The sequence below is a fragment of the Rhinolophus hipposideros genome (genome assembly GCF_964194185.1).
Source record: "Rhinolophus hipposideros genome assembly, chromosome: 25".
In the NCBI taxonomy this organism is placed as follows: domain Eukaryota; kingdom Metazoa; phylum Chordata; class Mammalia; order Chiroptera; family Rhinolophidae; genus Rhinolophus; species Rhinolophus hipposideros.
In genome coordinates, this window is record NC_138071.1 from 24,844,931 (window position 1) to 24,864,626 (window position 19,696).

At 37.4% G+C, this 19,696-nt stretch overlaps 1 protein-coding gene across 1 annotated transcript in view; it reads left to right on the forward strand.

Annotated features, from left to right (window-relative positions):
- Positions 1–19,696, forward strand: part of CNTNAP2 (contactin associated protein 2) — a 1,518,236-nt gene that overhangs the window by 482,945 nt on the left and 1,015,595 nt on the right. The window contains exon 2 of the mRNA XM_081038748.1: positions 8,980–9,090. Within this exon, the coding sequence (XP_080894874.1) occupies positions 8,980–9,090 (111 nt within the window). The remainder of the gene's footprint in view (positions 1–8,979; positions 9,091–19,696) is intronic.

Here is a 19,696-nt window from a genome sequence, read left to right on the forward strand (position 1 = left end):
ATACCTCAAGGCCAGGATATCATGGGCTTTTGTGGAATTTGGATTTCATACTAGATGGGAGGGGATGTCCTCAGAACGTCCTCAGACCTGGAATAATCTTCTCCCCTCTTTAAAATTTCCATCTGGCGACTGTGAAGAATATGGATTTTAAGGGGATAAAGGTTGAAGCAGAAAATAACTGCCTAATAAGTACTTATTACACGAATAAATGGAGTACATTTAATGTACTTTGCTGAATGTATATCCATTGAGTGGCTGATTCTATGGTTTTCTCTGAGAGGCTCTTCTTCCTTTTAGTGTAAAGATATGGGTCTGATGTGGACAGAAGATACTGAAATTGCAGCAATATCATATTATTTGAGGATATCGCCTGAAGTAAGTTTCTGGGATCAAAATAGGAAGTGGGAAGACAAATCTGACCACTTCATTATTATTAGGACATCTGCATAGCCCAGCAATAAACCCAATGCAATACATAAATTTTATCTGAAGTGAATCTAGAGATGGTACGTTCTTGAAATGAAGACTTCAAAAGCATGGGCCTTGTAATCAGGCACAACTTTACTTTTGTCCAGGCTCTAATATTCTTTGGTGATGAGATCTCAAGCTTTCTCATCTGTAAAATGGTAATATATCAAAGGCTTACTATAACAATTCCCGGAGGTAATTCTCTCAAAATAGTTAATATATTGGCTGTCACGTAAGTACTCAATACGTGATTGTTATTACTATTCATTTATGTACTGATTTTGGTTTAATAGTCTACCATTTACACCATTGAGGAGGATGGGATGGCTGCCATATGCGGCTCTCAGCTACTGTAATGTATATGGTAGCACATTGAGCTTTGTCCCAATAAATGGAAAATGAACAAAAAAGTAAATGGAGTCACCACCATCAGGTAGTAAACAAAAAAGATTCAGTGAGAAGGAAAAAGAGCAAAGATACATTTCTTTTCATTCACTTACTGATTTTCACTTCATGACATAAAAGAAATGTCCACTCAGTTAATTTAATTCCAATTTTATTATCTTTAACTTTCCCCCAAATCAACACTGATGGCATACTAATTGTACTTCTCTTCATGGACACCATACCCCTTAAGTCCTTTTTGGGGTACGTAAAAAAAAAATGAAGCCCATTCTCCAATATATTGTACAGAAGGACGATTAACTCTCAATTTAATTATATAACCTCTTGTACAGGTGATCTAATACTCTTGAATTTTCTGTACAAAGGAATTTAACCCTGCTGTGCCAATCCTAGTATAAATAATAAAAGGTCTCTGTATAAAGTGAAATGCGTGAAAACAAGGTAATGTTTGCATGGGAATTTCTATGATAGATTATTGAGTAAAAAAGTATGTTAAAGATCACATTGTGAATATTCTTATTTGTTTATGTAGTGTGTGTGTGTGTGTGTGTGTGTGTGTGTGTGTGTGTGTGAAGACTAGTAACAGTGATTACTTCCATGGATGATGACAGTGCTTTTTTTCCCTTGTGTTGTATGGAATTTTATAGGATTAGGACAAAAGTGGATTGTATTTCCAATGACAAAGAGTAGGCCAGGGAATCTGGAGCAAGAGGTACACAAAGCAATGTATGGACCATACAAATGGGAGGAAAATGTGATGGAAGTGATGGTATATAAAATAGGAAATGAAATGGAGTCAGTGGTGTTTTTGCCCTACTGAGAAGCAAACGTTTTTCTAGTATACTCCTATAACACTGATTACTTAACCATTTATTATATATTGCTATGATTTATAAATCATAGAACAATGATTCAAAACTGGGAAAAGACTTTTGAAATAATGGAAAAACTGAGGATTTTGTGGGTAAGGTAGAATTAAATAGTCCAAATTCATGCTGATAGAATTAAAATCTAGGTCTTTTGACTGTAAGAAGCATGTTTTCTCTTTCACTGTGCTCATATTGGGGAAACCTCAACTTAATGCCACCTCTGAAAGTCACGACTATCCTGAGAAAATATTTATTAGACAATGTTAAGTTAAAGAAACAGATCACAACTACGTAAAAAAAAATTATAAAAAATACTGAAAGAGAATGTCATATTTGTCTCCTGTACTTTCCATGTTATTGAAGAAGTAATATAATACTTGAATATCCTATACTATAAATGATTAAATTTAAAGAAAATTTAGCTTTCAGATATGATTATTACTCCCTTTCCCCAAAGAAAAGTATTGGGATATAAGATTTCCACAGGTGACATGTGGAATGATCTAAGTTTGTTTTTGTTTTTTAAGAGTCCTAAAGTTAGCAAAGTTATGAGGTGAAAAAAATATAGTGCCTATTCAAGTAATGCATGTTGAGAAATGACAAAGCACCATTTTTATAAGCGCATCAAAACAAAATACTTTTGTAACCAGCTGCCCAGGTTTATGGGGAGTAAAAATAGGGAGCCTGTCACAGCTATAAAGAAACAGATTATGAAGTTTTTTTTAGAACTGTGTGTCTTTTTCTTTTTCTCTCTCCTTCCTTCCTTCCCTCTTCCCTCCCTCTTTCCCATTTTTCCTCCCTCTATCTCTCCCTCTCTCCCTCCCTCCCTCCTTCCCTTCCCTTCTTCATTTTTTCCTTTCTTCTTTCTCAAAAAGGAAAAAAAAAGAATCATAATCTTGGGGATAATGTTTCTGAAACATAGATGTACGAGATCCTATACAAATCTCCTCTTGGTCAGAGAATGAGAAGCAGTGCTACTTATTATAATTTATGAACACCTTAAGGAACTATCTTAACCTTAGCGATGACTCAAGAAGCACCTGAATCATGACCTCAGTCTCCTTTTCATTCAAATCCTGATCCATCAGGCTGGATAAGAAATACACTTTATTTGACCCAGGGGTTTTCCCACAGTCATTGAAGGAATGTATCCCACGGCGTGGTCTGCCTAGGACGTCACACAGACGGTATCAGGGAATAACACAGGAAGTGGTAGGTGGGCAACGGAACACATTAGGTGGGTACACAGGTAGCTGCATGCTCAGACCAATACCATCATGACACTTGTCAGGCATGTGGGTAAGCAGACAGAATAAGGCCACTCGGAATCAGCAGGCCAGCGATGGTCCTTGGAACTCCACTTCCTGACAGGGGAAGACAGAACATCTCAGGGGAGAACTGAGCTCGTCCTGGAACCTGAGCAGGAAATTAGCACAACCATTCAGCTTGCGATTCAAGATAGTTCTCTATATCTCTGAGACTGTTTCTCGTTAGTTTGTTCATTTATTCTATTCTTTAGATTCCACTTATAAGTGAGATCATATGGCATTTGTCTTTCTCCGTCTGACTTATTTCACTTAGCATAATGTTCTCTAGGTCCATCCATATTGTTGCAAATGGTAAGATTTCATTCTTCTTTATGGCTGAGTAATACTCCCTTGTATAAATGTACCGCAGCTTTTTAATGCAGTCGTCTACCAATGGGCATTTCAGTTGTTTCCATGTCTTGTCTATCATGAATAGCACTGCAATTCACAATTCACAGGGATGCATAAATTTTTTCGAATTAGTGTTTTGGATTTCTCTGGATAAATACCTAAGAGTGGAATTGCTGGGTCATAAGGTAGTTCCATTTCCAGTTTTTAGAGATACCTCCATAATGATTTCCATGGTGGCTTCACTAGTCTGCAATCCCACCAGCAGTACACGAGGGTAACTTTTTAATCTATTTATGTCTTTTAAATTTCAAATTTATTTTACTTTAAAAAAATAATGTTTTTTTTTTCTTTTCTGGTTGTAAATTAGTACTATGATCAATGTAGAAAACTTTTAAACATGTGAAATATGAAGAGGGAAAAAAATCACCAGTAGTAGTAATTCATACGTATTAGTTAAATATACAAGTAATACTATGTAAAGTAAAAAAAAAAAAAGCTAGTTCACGCCATGGAACCAGAGAGTTTAGAGGGAAGTCTGGCTCCTAAATTTGTCTGGACTATGACTAGGAATTGCCGTAACACCTGAGACAGTGCAGCTCCAGCTTCAACAGTTAAGAACTGAATGCACAGGACGTAAGGAGACCATTACGCGATGCCTTCCGCTGAGAATGCACCTCTCACGGTGCCTTTTTTTCTCAAGTATAAATGAGGATATTGCTAGAAAGTCTGTCCTGGTAGCAATGTTTGGTTCTGGAATCCTTTGCTGTTCTCAGTTGTTTTCTGTCTATGAGGCTTATGTTTCCTATTGTGTGAAATAAAACATATTTCAGTGCTATGATTTTATAAGATACTGTGTTGGGAACATTTTCCAATTTTGTTTTAATCAGAGATACATTTGAATGCCATTTGTAATGTCCTTTATGTTCGTTCTGGAGCCCTTTGAACTTGGAAACTCCTACCTAGAGCCCTTACCAGTGGCGACCCTTCTCAGCCACACTGTCTTAGGTGAAGGGCAGCAGCCATTATTGAATCAGTACAGAATTCTTACAGTTAGTCTGCCTTCCTGATTGACTGAAATTGTGTGAAAATAAAACTCAAGGCCCATCTGCTCCTCTAGTTTTCATCCAAGATTCCCTGGAAGGGAAGTACACCAGAGACCAAGTATTTGCCATAGCTGTGTGGCTGTAGTTTTGGAAGATATCCCAGCACGGGAAAATACAATACTAAATTATTTCAAGTATGTATGTTTCCTCTCTCTCTCTCTCTCTCTCTCTCTCTCTCTCTCTCTCTCTCTCTCTCTCTCTCTCTCTCTCTCTCTCTCTCCCCTGCATAAAAATTATAATTTAGTCCAGAGATTTGCCTGCTTTCCTGGTATTTAATATCTGCAAAATATTGAGACACACATTCTAACCCAACAAACAATCTCACTCTTTGGATTATGTAATGTGTAATAACTATTATTGCAGTTGGAAATAAAAATGGATAGTTCATCATAAATGTCAGTATGGCAATAGGTGTGTGCATGGAGTGCTACTACCACCATCTCTGGGACATTTCATACCCATTCTGGCCTCCATGATTTTGCTATTCTTCCTAGAATAGCAAAATCTTCTTTTTACCTGTCTATAGTCCCTCGGTTCTTGAGGTTCTATTCACTATTTATATGTTACTTGATACCTAAAGTGATCATTAATTATTCTCCTTCTACTTGGAATATTTGTTACACTAGACCAGAGGTTGGGAAGCTTTTTCTGTAAAAAGTCAAATAGCAAATATTTCAGAGGCCATGTGGTCTCTTTTATGACATTCCGCTGTTGTGTGAAAGCAGCCATAAACAATACATAAATGAGTGAGCGTGGCTGTAACTCCAATTTTAGTATATGTGCTGCCGAAGCGAGCACGTGTGGCTGTAACTCCAATGTAAAACTTTATTTACAGAAGCAAGCTGTGGGCCGGTTTGGCCTATAGGACATGGTGAACTCCTGTGCTTGACAATGCTTGGCATTTTTAGAGCTTGAGAGAGACGGAGCTAATGTTCTCATATTATGTGTGAGCCATCTGTAGGAGGGGGATTCATTGACATATTCAAGGTTATACAATTATTAATATGATGGAGCCAGGACTGATGAGCAACTCACCTAAATAATAGCCCTGCGTTTTAAATTATTTGTTACTTTTAGTACTTGGTAATATTCTATTTAGCGATGAATTACAAACAGTTTGGTATTATTCTCTCACTGTGTCATGTTTAATTACTTTACGTGGGTCCATATATTATTACCTGTCATGGGGGAATGGGATGGAGACGTGTGTGTGTGTGTGTGTGTGTGTGTGTGAAGGCACACACACACACACACACACACACACAAATATATATACCGTGTTTCCCCAAAAATAAGACCTACCTGGACCATCAGCTCTAATGCATTTTTTGGAGCAAAAATTTATATTATATTATATAAGACCGGGTATTTATTATATCATATTATATTATGTTATATTATATCATATCATATCATATTATACCCAGTTTAATATTATACAAGACCCAGTATTATATTGTTGCCATGCAGCAGCCTACCCGTCTGTCTCCTTGTACCTGCCCCTAATGAAAGGAGAGTCTATGAGACGGATCCTTTCAGGGAATTTGCTTCACCTTTGTGCTTGTACCTTATGTCTACGTATGGGATTCACAGATCTTGAGATTGACAAGCTTTATCTCCTTTACTTCCCCACCTAACTAATAAAAGCTAATGCTTAGGCCTGATTTAGGGCCCAGTCCTTGAGGCTGGAGTCCCTTGGCCCTGCTTGCCCTCTATTCATGGCTACTGTCTTTTCTTAACTCTGCCGCCCTCCTCGCTCCCCACAACCTTTGTAGCATGGGACATGGCATTATATTATATTATATTATATTATACCCAGTCTTATATTATATTAAAATAAGACTGGGTCTTATAAGAATTTTTGCTCTAGAAGACACATTAGAGCTGATGGTCCGGCGAGGTCTTATTTTTGGGGAAACATGGTATATGTATATACCTACACATGCATACACTGGAGGTATCATAAAAATGTATACAAATGGACACTTTGGTTAACGTTGCTCAAGCAGTAGTTCGCTGTCATCAGAAGTGTCTGGATGCTGATGGTAACCACTTTCAGCACCTCTTGTAATTGCAGAAGTCAAATGTGACTTGCATTCATCTTTTATTATCAGTAAATATAATTATAATTTTAACACAGTTTTCCTTTCTTAAAATGTGTCTACATGTTTCTGACACATTTTTGCTGTGTTTCCTGGGCCTGGCACAGAAAACAAATGTGCTTGATGCTCATTTGAATGAAGGAAAGGAACATGGTGGACATTAGCACATTTTTAATATCATGGGAGCTTTAGCAGTAAGGATGACTCCAGTTAAAAGCAGAGCTATGTGTAAAGGTCGTAAAAAGATAGACTCAAAAGAGTCAGAAGATAGGAAACCAAGATTTTATATCCAGGCTCACTGGTAGCTAAATTGAATAGTACATCTTTTAAACAATGGATGTGAAATCCTTCACATTAGATACCCACTTTGTGAACTGATAGTCTTAAAATAAGTTTTATGTTCATATTTTCATTCTTTTACATTTACTTTCTGGGGAATACATTCATACGCATGCCCTATTTCCCAGAGGTACTTGCAGTATAACTAGGAAAAATAAAAACTCTTAACAATGTTTTACAAGGATGGGTTTGTTCATTTTAACTTCAAATTGGTGCACACTCGAGTGATGAGATAATGAATAATAATTCATTTCCCCAAGGTTATTGGGGACTTAACTCCACTTGAGTGACTTTTCAAGAAAACTATTCCATTCCTTCCATTGCTCAAGTTTTTTCTGTTTATAAATATTTGAGATAGAAAGCATTCTAGAATATTCAGTGCAACCCTTAGTGTTACTAAAAAGAGTACTGAGTGTGTGTAAATATTCATTGGGGATTGGAGACCACCTCTTTAAAAATTAAGTGTTGGGCCATGTTGTTATTTAGCATAGCGCTTCAAGACTCTGAGGTTTGTTAGGTTTACTTGTTCTTATATTCATTCATTCATTCATTCATTCATTCATTCATTCATTCTACAAACGTTCTTGGAGTGTGTGTCAACCACCTAGTGTGGTTCAGGTCGCTGGAGAATAAGCATTACACAAACTATCACAAACTTCTTTTCCTTAAAGCTTCCAACCTAGAGGGAGACAAAGGCAACTAAATGATTAAATGAGTGAACACATAATATGTCAGGTGGCTCTAAATTCTAAAAAGGAAAATGAGGCAGCACATGGGTACAGCAAGAGATGGCAGTCTGGTGCTCTTTTAGCCAGGTCGACCAGAACAGCTTGTCTTCAGTGACGAAAGGTGACAGAGAGCAAAGTCTGGGAGAGGTGAGGGCTGAGCCTCATGGTAGCTGGAGTAGTTGTTGTGAAAGCTGAAGGTAGCAGCAGGCCTGTTGGGGAAGGCAAGGGAGGGGGCGTGGTGTCTGGACAGTAATGGACGAGGAGGATGAAGGGAGATGTGACCAGTGCAGTGGCCTCTGTGGGCCAGTGGAAGGCTTCAGACTTTACTCTGAGTGATTGAGAGCAGGAGCCAGTGGATAATTTTAGCCTAGAGGCCCCATGACCCATAGGTATTTTTAAAAGTGTCCCTTTGGCTGCTATGTGCAGAAGGGTTATAGAGAAGCACGGGAGAGATCAGGATGGATATACAGTATCTGTGATCGCTGAGGGCCAGGTGATGTGAGCTGGTAGCGTGTGGGACATTCCAGGATGAGAAGACCTAGCCCCTGATGCAGGTTCTCAGAGAGCAGGAGTGGACTGGGAAGAGATAGAGAATGGAGTCTTGGGTACTTTAACATTTAGACATTAGGAAAATGAGAACGATCCATCAAAGGAATTGGAGAACAAGCTAGTAGTGAGGGAGGAGGACAAAAAAAAAAAAAAAAGAAAATGAATGGCACTCTAGAAGCCAAGAGAAGAATAGAATTGAAGGATCACCTGATTCCTGATTCCAGTGCAGCTAACTGTTCAAGTGTGATGGGATTAATCAGTCTTTTAGGTGCTTTTCAAGGTGGTGATTAGTCTGTCTTCTCCTTTACTGACACCTTTTTCTCAGTCTTTTAGTTTTGGTAGGATTCCTCTCATCCTTCCTTGCTCCAATTTCAATGTGTCTAACCTTCGGTTCCTATAATGAATAAATACCTGAAGGTTGCCAGAAGACATCAGATTCTAAAGCTTGTTTGAAGTTAACAATCTCGACTTTCCTCATGATTCTGTGATGGCAGGTGTGAATGAGACCCTTGGGAATAAAACACTCGGTCCTCATTACGACTCTTGAAATCAGAAGGTTGTTTAAACTGTTCCTGTGATTTCTTAGAACTATCATCGTCAAGTTGCCTAAATTCTGTTCTTTTGCCAAATGTTATATCATCAATGTTCAAATTTGTGCTATAGTCAATAATCATTTTAACAAAAACATACCCGTCATTATGTAAAGGTCTTTATTGAATCTCTCTCTCTCTCTCTCTCTCTCTCTCTTTTCTTTTCAGAAAAATGTGATGAGCCACTTGTGTCTGGACTCTCCCATGTAGCTTTCAGCAGTTCGTCCTCTATGTCTGCAAGCTATTCTCCTGGCTATGCCAAGATCAACAAGCGAGGAGGTAAATCAATTTTTATTTACTATGTCACCAAATATAGTAAAGAAGAATATGCTATATGTACAGTTATATTTCTAAAAGATATTTTTATTGGACATTAGAAAGCACCCAAAACCATTCTTCCCACTTTGTTTAACAGACCACAGGTACTGAAACCTATTTTGCAAAATTTGGGCTGGAAGAAAGAAATGGTAAATTAAAGAGGAAAAAATTTTGGAGATGCATGTAATAATGAGCTCAAAATGGTATAAAAATTCCGAGTTAAGGAAATTCTTCTTAATCAGAACATCATTTAAATAGAAGTTAAAAAGAATTGACTCCAAATATGTGTACACATATTGTGTTCCAAATGTCACTTGATGTTCACAGTAACCTTGTTAGATGGAGTGTTAGGTTAGAGATGCCAGTCATTCTGCCAAACTTTCAACTTTCTACCTCGCGTGCTTTTTTTAGCAATCAATTTTTTTTTTTCGGTTGTTCAGAAGGGACAACCTTTTAACCACATGGTCCCTTTCTCCCTCTATGAACCACAGATGATTAGAAAAAAAAAAAAAAAAAAACTGATCTCAACTGCCGCCATCAGAATCTCTGTTTCATTTGTTATGTGATTTGGGGACGGGGAGGGCTATTGGGAAACCATGATGGGCTATGTGTAAGTAAGACAAAAAGAGAAATGAAGTAGGCGCTGTTGAATAAGTGAAGACGCAAGAGCTCCTGGATCCCATAGAAAGTGGGTAAAGTCCTGGTCTCATGCCTTTTCTTCTTCAGGTCCCTGTTTCCAGTGAGCCACAACTTCTGGCCACACTTCTGCTTGAGTCTCTGAAATTGACCTTCCTAATAGTCACCTCCTCTTGCCTGAGCTAATTTGAGTAAATCTGTCCTCCTAATTCCTAAAGAACTCCTGATCAAAAACAGTTATCCTTGTTCCTGTTTTGCAGAGGAAAATAATAAAGATAGAAACCTAAAAAGACATTAACTGAGAATCTCCACTTTAGGTTCTAAAGTGGCATAGCAAGGGAGCGATGTTTTGGGGACACAAATCCATGTCTTCTCCTCAAACCCAACCCTCTCCATGTTCCATTAAGCCAGCTGAAGCAATGTCAGTGCTGCGTTTGAATTCGCCTGAAGAAAGAACCTAAAAGGAGTGGAAGATTTGAGTCCAATTTGACTTATGCTTGTATAGCCAGAGAAACCCAATTAGAAATCCCAGAGTTTCTTAAGTGATATATAGATCTTGAATAATTTTCTTTCTTGTCGCCCTCTGGCCACTTAGGTTTGCGTGGTAGATCCTTCATTGCTCTCTGCTACCCAGAGAACTTTTCTTTTCAGATTTGTTTCCTGGATAATTCCTCCCATTTTAGGAACCTGTCATCTTCTCTACTAAACCAAAAAGTGGAGAGTTGTTGGTGGTGATGTTTTTGGAAGTTATTTAATCTTTATTTTCCTCCAGCAGAGAGAACAGACTGCATTTGCAGGCCACATGATTTGACCATCACTGCTGGGAGGAATAGGTGTATAACAGACACCTGGAAAGACTGCTGGAGCAGGTCTCTTAACATCCACACTTGTGTCTTCAAAAGAACCACAGGCTCCACCTTTCCTTAAACAATACCACTGATGTTAACGATTGCCGCCATGCCCTCATGCCTTAGCTTAGGCAAATCATTGCTTTTTCATTTTCTGCTTCCTGTTTCCCAAGAGGGATCTTTAGTAATTACCGTGTTTCCCTGAAAATAAGACCTAACCAGAAAATAAGCCCTGGCATGATTTTTCAGGATGACATTCCCTGAACATAAGCCCTAATGCGTCTTTTGGAGCAAAAATTAATATAAGAGCCGGTCTTATTTTCTGGGAAACACGGTAGCATGATGTAACCCCTTCTTTAGTTCACGTGTCCCTATTTACTACACATGTCCCTAGGTGGCTCAGCAAATAATCACACTTACCTGCTCTGTAGAGGTCTGTTCATGCTGCTCCTGGAAAGCAAAGTTTTCTCTCCTCTATTGCATCCTCAATTCTTGTGTCCCTTAGTTTGTAAAACACCTCCTTTTCCCCTTTCTGTCCTTTCTCCCCTTCTCTGCTTTAAATGTCAACAAGATCTGTCACAAGTAATTAAGTCCAGAACTGTAGCTGATAATAACAACCCATTACTTGGGTTATTAATAATAACCCAATAACCCAATTAATAACCCATTAATTGCTATGAAGTGGGAGAGCAATCGCAGTGCTTCCATGAAGATGGTGTCCCTCTTTGTGCCAATGACGCCCCCTGCTGGCCCTCTTCTGCTCTCTCTCAGTCCCTGATTCACTCCTCTCTCTGTTCCTTTTGGCCCACTCCTGGTACCCAGAATCTGCCAAATCATGTAGTATTCTTAACCTTTATTAGGAAGCTCTTCCCTTAGACTATAATGTTACATCAAGGCTTAATTTTTGAGATAGACTGCAGTTCCCTGTCGGTGAACTTCTGTCCCTGTTGACAGATGGCATTCTACTATTTTCCCTCTTTCTTCATCCCCTATTGCTTCCTCAGCATTTCTCTTCATCTGCTTCTTTCCCACTCCCTGACGACTCGTTCCTACTTTATTATGAATTCATTGGTTGAAGTGTTACTTCTCCTGGGAGCATTTGCCTTTTAAGAGTCAATCCTTGGGAGTAGGAAAATCCAGAGGGCTGGTTTTCTAATGAAGCATTTCAGGGTGTTTGACATTCCTCTTTGGACTGGCTATCCTTCTTCATCTTCGAATTACTCTCTTGAAAACACTGCTGATTTTGCTGGCTCTGACATGGTGCTGAGCAGGGGAAAGAGGGTGACCTGCTTTGATGCATAACGAGGTTCCAATCCTGAATCAACTGGGGAAGCATATGGTTATTAATCAATGATTGAAACTTTCTGCATCTCCGTTTCCAGGTTTCTATGGTTGCTATATAATTTATCATCCAAACCAGGAACTTTGACAGTGAAAGAATTTTATTAATAATTATGCCGGGATTATCTTGGCGGTCTGGGCCCCTTCTTTATATTTTAACATGGAATCAATTATACAATTTAACAGAGCTGTGGTGAAGACTAAATGACATAATCTACTCAAGCTGTGTTGCATTTAAATATTAATCTCTTTGCCATAGATTACTCTCAACTTTGAAAACCTATACTGCAGATATTATTTTAAAGCAAGTGACTTAAATAGCCTTATCATTACAAAAAAAAGCCTCCCTAAAAAAGTAGTTGCTAGAATTTATATATTTGCCACTGTGTGTGTGTTTCCCCTGTCATCATCTAAGAAAAACAATGACATAATAATTGAAAGATTAATAAAATAGCATTTTAAATATTTTAATGAGTTTTACACAATTGGACTGCTACTTAACATTGACTTAAATGTTCCCCAGGTCTTTTCACCTCAAATTCCTTTCAATTCAAATGAAAGAGTTTATGTCAGTGATTTTAATGTGTTATTTTGTTTTTTATTTTTTATTTGAATTAGATTTGATAGAATCCAACATGATATTTATTAATTTTATGATCTTCAGGAAAAGCAAAAAAAAAATTAATCTTGACATTAGATAGAATTAAAAAATATTGCTTTTTTTTCCTTCAGCCCTATAAATCCTATTTTTAAAAAATAAATTTTAAATGATTTCTTCTAAACCCATTAGCCGGTCTTTGAATTCACCTTTCCAAGTGCATGAGCGTGGTCGTCTAACTCACAATAGAAGTTTTAATTTATTCCTTTTACTTTAATTCTCAAACCTAAATCAAAATTTTGGCTTTGCTAGAAGCTTTAAAAAATTAAACATACAGTACATGGTACGTTTGTGTGATTGACGCTTATTAAAAATGATGGAAGGATATTCACCAGGGAATGACTCATACATTTGTGTAGCCATGCCTTTTTAATTTGCAAATAATATTACTATTTTTCTCCTGTGGCATCAAATTTTACAATGTTGGAATTCTAATACCATCTTTTGTGTTCCCCATAGAGATCTGTGTTGGGTTTTGTAGCATTTCCCAGAGAACACGGTCTCCCAGTGTGTGGAGTTAATATGTGCTCTGCCCCCGCACTGGTAATGCATGTTCCCGCAATCACCCCAGTCAGGCCGATGTTGTGTTCTGTGCTCCTCTCTAGGGAAATCAGAAAGACCCTCTTCATCCTGGAGCATCTTCAGTGCCAGTAGAACACATATTCACTTTGGGAGATGCTTTTCGAGTTTAGCCAAACACTCTGCACATCAAGGGAACAGAGTGTGTTTACTGTGCTTCGAAGTACATGGTATCCCATGGGTTCGCTGCTGTGTTTCTGCAAATACTGCTTTTAAAAGCTCTTTGATATTAGTGTGATGGAAGATGATTTTTGGTTTAGCAGAGTGAACTGGAGTTAATTAAAGGAAGAGTGTTTCTCGATTTGGGCATTTGAGATGAAGAACTTTGTAGTTAATTATTTTAAGGAAGTTGCTATTTTGCTAGCTTTGTAGCAAATATCTTTATATTTGCCACTGAGAAAATCATGAGCTGGATTAGAATCAGTGTTACGACATTCACCACTGCTACCCTCTTTGAAATGGCTCTGAAATATTAATTTCCTTTCCTTTTACTTGTAGCATATGTCTATACTTCATTTTCTTTTATTACCAATGCATAGAACATTAATTTTCTAACACTTTTCTCGTATCACGGTATGACCAGTTGATTGTCTAAAAGAATGGGAAAATTGTGAATAATCCATGAACAGATCTGTACTATATCTTTGTAGTATAGGCTTTGTAATTTTACTTTACACACAATATGGAAACCATGCTGTTTAGTGCTTGCCCTAAAAAAATTAGGATGTATGGGGTGGGCATACTTTGGAACTAACAAAGAAATATATTTAAATAGATAGTGATTTTGAGAACATGTGCAGAATAAATATATCTTTGTCGATTTTTTGGTAAGACCTTGGAGGAACTAGAGTTCCCTTTTGCCCTACAATAGGCCTTGGGCCATTCCTTCCTTGGTTTAATTGCCCTGATTGTCTCACTTCTATAATGCAACACCTGGGCTAGATGGTCTCTAGGACCCTGTCATTTCTGAATACCCTCACCTTGTAGCCAAGATTAATCATAATTCCTTGGTCTTGATTTTAATGATGGCTACAGATTCTTAGGGATCTGCAACATTTCTTCCTTTGTGTACAGAGATACTTCCTATTAAATAACTTGGAAAACACCAAGGTTGTCTGGGAGAATATATTGATCCAATCAACTTTTTACAAGTTGAATTTTTTCTTTCAAAACCAGGATGTATGACAATGATATATTTTGGAGATTAAATGATTAGTTATCCATTTAATATTTGCCAGTTTTATTCAAAGACAGGCTTTACTATTTTTTACATTTCGGCCAACAAGGTGGAGAATTTAGGTAAATGATTTGTATCATGTCAGAAGTATTCATCGTAAAACAGAATTCTTCACACAAATTCACAGCACTTTTTTTTTAACATGGTACTACACACGTTTGATTCTCCAAGAATATTTTCTGAACAAATTAATAAGAATATCAGATCATATTTATTGTATATATTATTTTACCTGTTTTAAACTTCAAATACGCATTGTTTCTATGTTGGGTAACTTGTTAAATCAAGAGTATCTGCTAACATTTTTCAGTTTCCAAAAGGTTACCTCACAAGTTATCTAGTCACTGATAGCTAATTGGGGTCCAGACAACTACAGAGCATAAATAACAATAGCAAGCACAATTGTCATCGCTTATAAATAAAAGAAACTAATTATCAATTATTTAGAATGAACATGCATAACAATTGGGAAATGGCCCCATGGTATTTGTGTTTTCCCAATGCTTTGAAATTGTGGAGCAGGTACCATCTGGTTAATGATGTTGAATTGGTGAAGCATGTCCCTATCTCATGATGTTTCTTGTATAGATGAGACCTTCCGTTTGAGCTGCTAAATCCAATAGGTAACATGTGCCTTTAGGTAACAGAATGCGTTCTATCTATTGGTTCTTATTTATTGTGTCTGACCCATAAGGAATATATTCCCTGTCCCAGTTGCAGCAGTATAGCCTGTGAGAAAAACAAAGATCAGAAATGAGCAGGGCATGTCCAGCGTGACTGGGACACTCACATCAGCTAATCATGTGAAGGACAGTGCCTCGTAGGCTCAGGATCCAGTTATTAGACAAGGCGAGGGCACAAACAACTACTCATGTGAAAAATACACTTCCACCCCATAATTCCATTTCCCCTATACCAGAGGAGTGGGTCTGCCTCATTCTTCAATATGTACTCTTCTACGATCAGAGAAAGTTCCGTCATTTTTGTCTATGTGCCTCCTTCCTATTATTTCACTCAATAAGAGAGAAAAAAAAAAAAGGCAGGGCAAATTATTTCCAGGACCATTGAAAAGAGTTAATCGAATAATAGCTCTATTAGCAACCTGGTTAAGTCATACTTATTCGAATGAATATACCCTTAATACCTTTAACAACTTAATGATTTCCCGCCCCACAATTTTCTTTGGGGAGAATTAAAAAAAAAAAAAGTGGCATCAAATCTCTTTATACTCATGCCTTCCAAAAGGAATTCTAAAAATATTGCCACTGATAACAACACAAAGCATTCCAGCCTTTGTTAGCATACTGCCTTTTCTGTACTCTGTAAATGAGCAATCAACATTGTTTACTCATCCTCTTGCTTTAAAATGGAGATATATGGTTGACATGAATACTGCTAACAGTAAACCGTGGCATTTAAGACAGTCTATTTTTATTGTTCTTGCCTCTGTCACATTACAATGTAAACACAAACTGTGGAAAGCTTTATTCCTCAGGTTTTCACTCAAAGGTCACTTTTTTTTATACTTTTTCTTAGCTATGTTTATTTTCTTAGCAATATAAGGAATGCATTTTAGATGGTTTTATTCTGCTTTGTTTTCCTTCTCTGCAGCTTTCGGAATTTATGGCCTTGCTTGTATTTGTTTTCCGCTTTAAAGTCGGTAGGCAGTGCTATTTATTTTAGTTGGAGGATCCTTGTCTGACTTCTGTTACCTTCACATCAGCAGACGTGTGCAGCCAGGATGGATTATTCTGATTTAGAAGGTTTGTGCCTGGGCATATGTATGAACGATGCGTAATTATACAGGCTCTGTGGATTTTTCCCTAGCCAGTTTCTGGCACTTATGTATTTTAAATAGATTATTAATCTGAGTTTTGTTGTTATTGTCATTTGTTTGTTTTGCTTTATTTTGCTTTCAACTGATGTTTAGAATACTTATAAGCCCTATAGGTCCTACTGTTGCGGTAATAAAAAATACAGCAGGTCCTAGAATAACGTTGTTTGGTTCAGTGTCATTATAATGTTGATGAGTTGCCTTAGAAACTTAACTCTTGTTTCCATCAATTAGCCTGTGATGAAATTGGTTTTAAGTGAGGACTTACTGTATTGTTGATGCTCCTACTTGTCTGCCTTACGTGTTCTAGAGAGAGTGGAAGTTGAAACCACACGCTTCTGCCATCTGCATGCTTCTGTGATATTAGAGATGTATAAGTGATTGCTAGAGCCTCTTATTTTACATTTTCAGAAGGCCATGCATTCTTACAGGGTCATATAAGGCCCCCTGAAAGAGGATGATTCAAATGAACCTGAGAATAGTACCAACAAGAGGAAGACATTCTGGGCAGAACTGAGACTGCCTCTTCCTGGAAGGACTGGAAATCCATAACAAACAAGTCCGGGAGGCCAGGAAACCAGAGGCTGGTGCCACCGCCCCAACCCCAGTCCTTCCACACCTTATGTTCAGATTAGTAAATTAGCAGCAGTTCCTATCGTCATCCAGATTTTCATTCTATAGATCATTCTTCATACACAGCTTCAACATTTTTAATTTGTTTGTCCTTTAGTAGTGAGTTTAGGTGTCACATTTTTAAAAAGTTACCACTGATGGCTAGACAAGATATCTCTCTCCATTTTTCAAGATGCACCATGTTTTTTTCATGTCAGAACTCAGGGTACAGTATCGTATTGTAGACTTATTTGTCTGACCCCATGTGACTGGGTCAGAGTAGATACTCACAGATAGTAGAACACATTCTGGTGTATACACATTATCTCATCTGGTCCCTATGAAAACCCTAGGAAAGAATGTAGGAGTACTAAAATTCAGTTTGGTGAATAAGACAACTTAAATTCAAAGAAGTTTGGATTCCTGCCCAAGGTCACAGCTAACAGCAGATTTGAGCATTTGAAACCAATTCTTCTGACTTTAAAATCACTCCCTGTTGTATTTTCCACATGTCTTCCCTGCCTCTGTGAGCTGTTCTTTAGGACAAGGTGGACTCTTACTTGAGTTGGTTATAGAGTATAGCTAATGTTTTCCCACTGGTGTTTTACAACACAGACACATCTCTCGTTTTTATTTTTGAGAAGTTTATACTTACTTGGTGATTTCTCTGTATGCTTATTATCTTTGTTTTCAATAATCAAAGAGTATGAAGAAATTGTTTTTAATATTTGCGTATAATATATTTTTAAAGAAACATCTTTGTTTTTTCCTACACAGAAAGCTAGTCAAAATCTAGACTCCCTCAGTCTTCTTTCTGACTTTGTTCAATATGAGGTGGTAGGCAAAAAAGACATAACTATACTTGAAATATTATATATGTAAGAACAGTAAAGATTGGAACAAAACAATAAGACCAACATTCTGTGTCCCTGAAAAAAGAAATTGAAATAAGAAAAAACTACTGATGTACAGCACCAATATACTAGAAACTGATAGAAGCAATAATTTTTTAAGTCACTAACACTTTTAATATTCAGAGCACACATGAAGAACAAGCAGTAAGACAGTATGAAGTGAAAGGAAATGAATAATAGAAATAAAACTCAACGACAAAATAGGACATGTCTGAGGTCTACTAGATATACCACAAACTGGATCTCTGTTTGGCATGAGATTGGGATAATCTGGTGTTGATAATAACAATAATTCACTGTGAGATCATTATCAATGACTGAATCGTTTCTTCCATTCCAAATGGAAGATTCACCATTTTTACATTTTGCCCTTAATTTTAAATTTGTTGACTGTGTTTCCCCGAAAATAAGTCCTAGCCGGACAATCAGCTCTAGCGCGTCTTTTGGAGCAAAAATTAATATAAGACCTGGTCTTATTTTACTATAATATAAGACGGGGTCTACATAACATAACATAACATAACATAAAAGTCTTATATAATATAAGACCATGTCTTATATTAATTTTTGCTCCAAAAGACACATTAGAGCTGATTGTCTGGCTAGGTCGTATTTTTGGGGAAACACAGTAGTAGAACGACATACTTCCTAGAAACCTATATAGTATAATGTGATGGCTCGGTGTGAGGTCGGGGTGGTGGTGGATGGGGGGAGGGGGGTTCATGGTGTGAGGGATGTAAAAATAAAATAAAATAAAATAAAACTATAAAAAGAAAAAAAGAAAAGAAACCTATATAACTACTAAGGGAATTGATTCAGTTTTCCCTGATCTTCTATATATCAGGTTTTGGAACAAATAAAGGAAAAACTATTTGACCAATTATTTTGAAGCCATTATTTTTAATTTTCTCTACATCTAAGTCAACACTTAATCATTTATGGTGCAAAATAATTTCCTAAAGAGACTGTCAAAGAAGTAATAAATGCCTTTGGTTTCTAATTCCAACTGTTGTATTTGAATTTCCACAATTAAAAGAGAAATTTGAAACCAGACAGTTGTCCTTTGAACAACAAATAGTTTTTATTGGTTTCATGCCCAAAGGACTAGCCCTAACTGGGCATTAGGTGAAAAGAAGGAGAGAGGCTATGTAACTTGCAAGCAGCCTCCCCTCTTCCCAGGTATGAGTGCCAGACTCTCAAATAGTGGCCATTAGACCAAGGTGGACCAATTTTAGGGATATTGGGTAAATCCAAACAATGTAATTCTAGCAAAAATACTGCCTTATCTACATGGTTTAGTCTGGGATTTGTCTGCAGGAGTCTGAAGACAGGCTTCGGTTCACTTAGTCTAGAGTCCAGTTTTTTGTGGTCTGTAGTTAGGAGAAGCTTGTTTAGGTGGACAGGGCTAGAAATGCCACTCAGGACCCCCCATGCTTTGCAGCATTGGGGCAAAGGACTCAGCAGACAAGGCATGCGTACTGTCCAATGAATAAAACAGAGAAAGAATGCTGACCTTTTGCTGTAATTCCACACTAATTTACGGTGAGATCTTTGGAACTTTTTTTCCTATTGTGTGACATACATTTGGAAATCATCAATTCTCCTTAGCAATTTATCAATAACATGGAAAGGATTCACTAAGGAGAGACAGACAGGAAAGGTGTTTTGTTAGCAGCCTGAAACATGTTAATCAGCTTCTGGAATGCCAGCAATTTAAAATCAAATAGATTTCTTACTGAGACTCAAATCTAAAACCTTGTGATTCTATTTCTGTGTACTGGATTAACCGAGATGTAAGGTTAACTTTGTTCACAACTCATAGGGATCTCTACCTACCTTTTTATCTTTCTTTTTTTTTCCTTTGTTTGGGTGGCTTAGCTGGTATAGAAAACAGTGAGCTTGAGATTG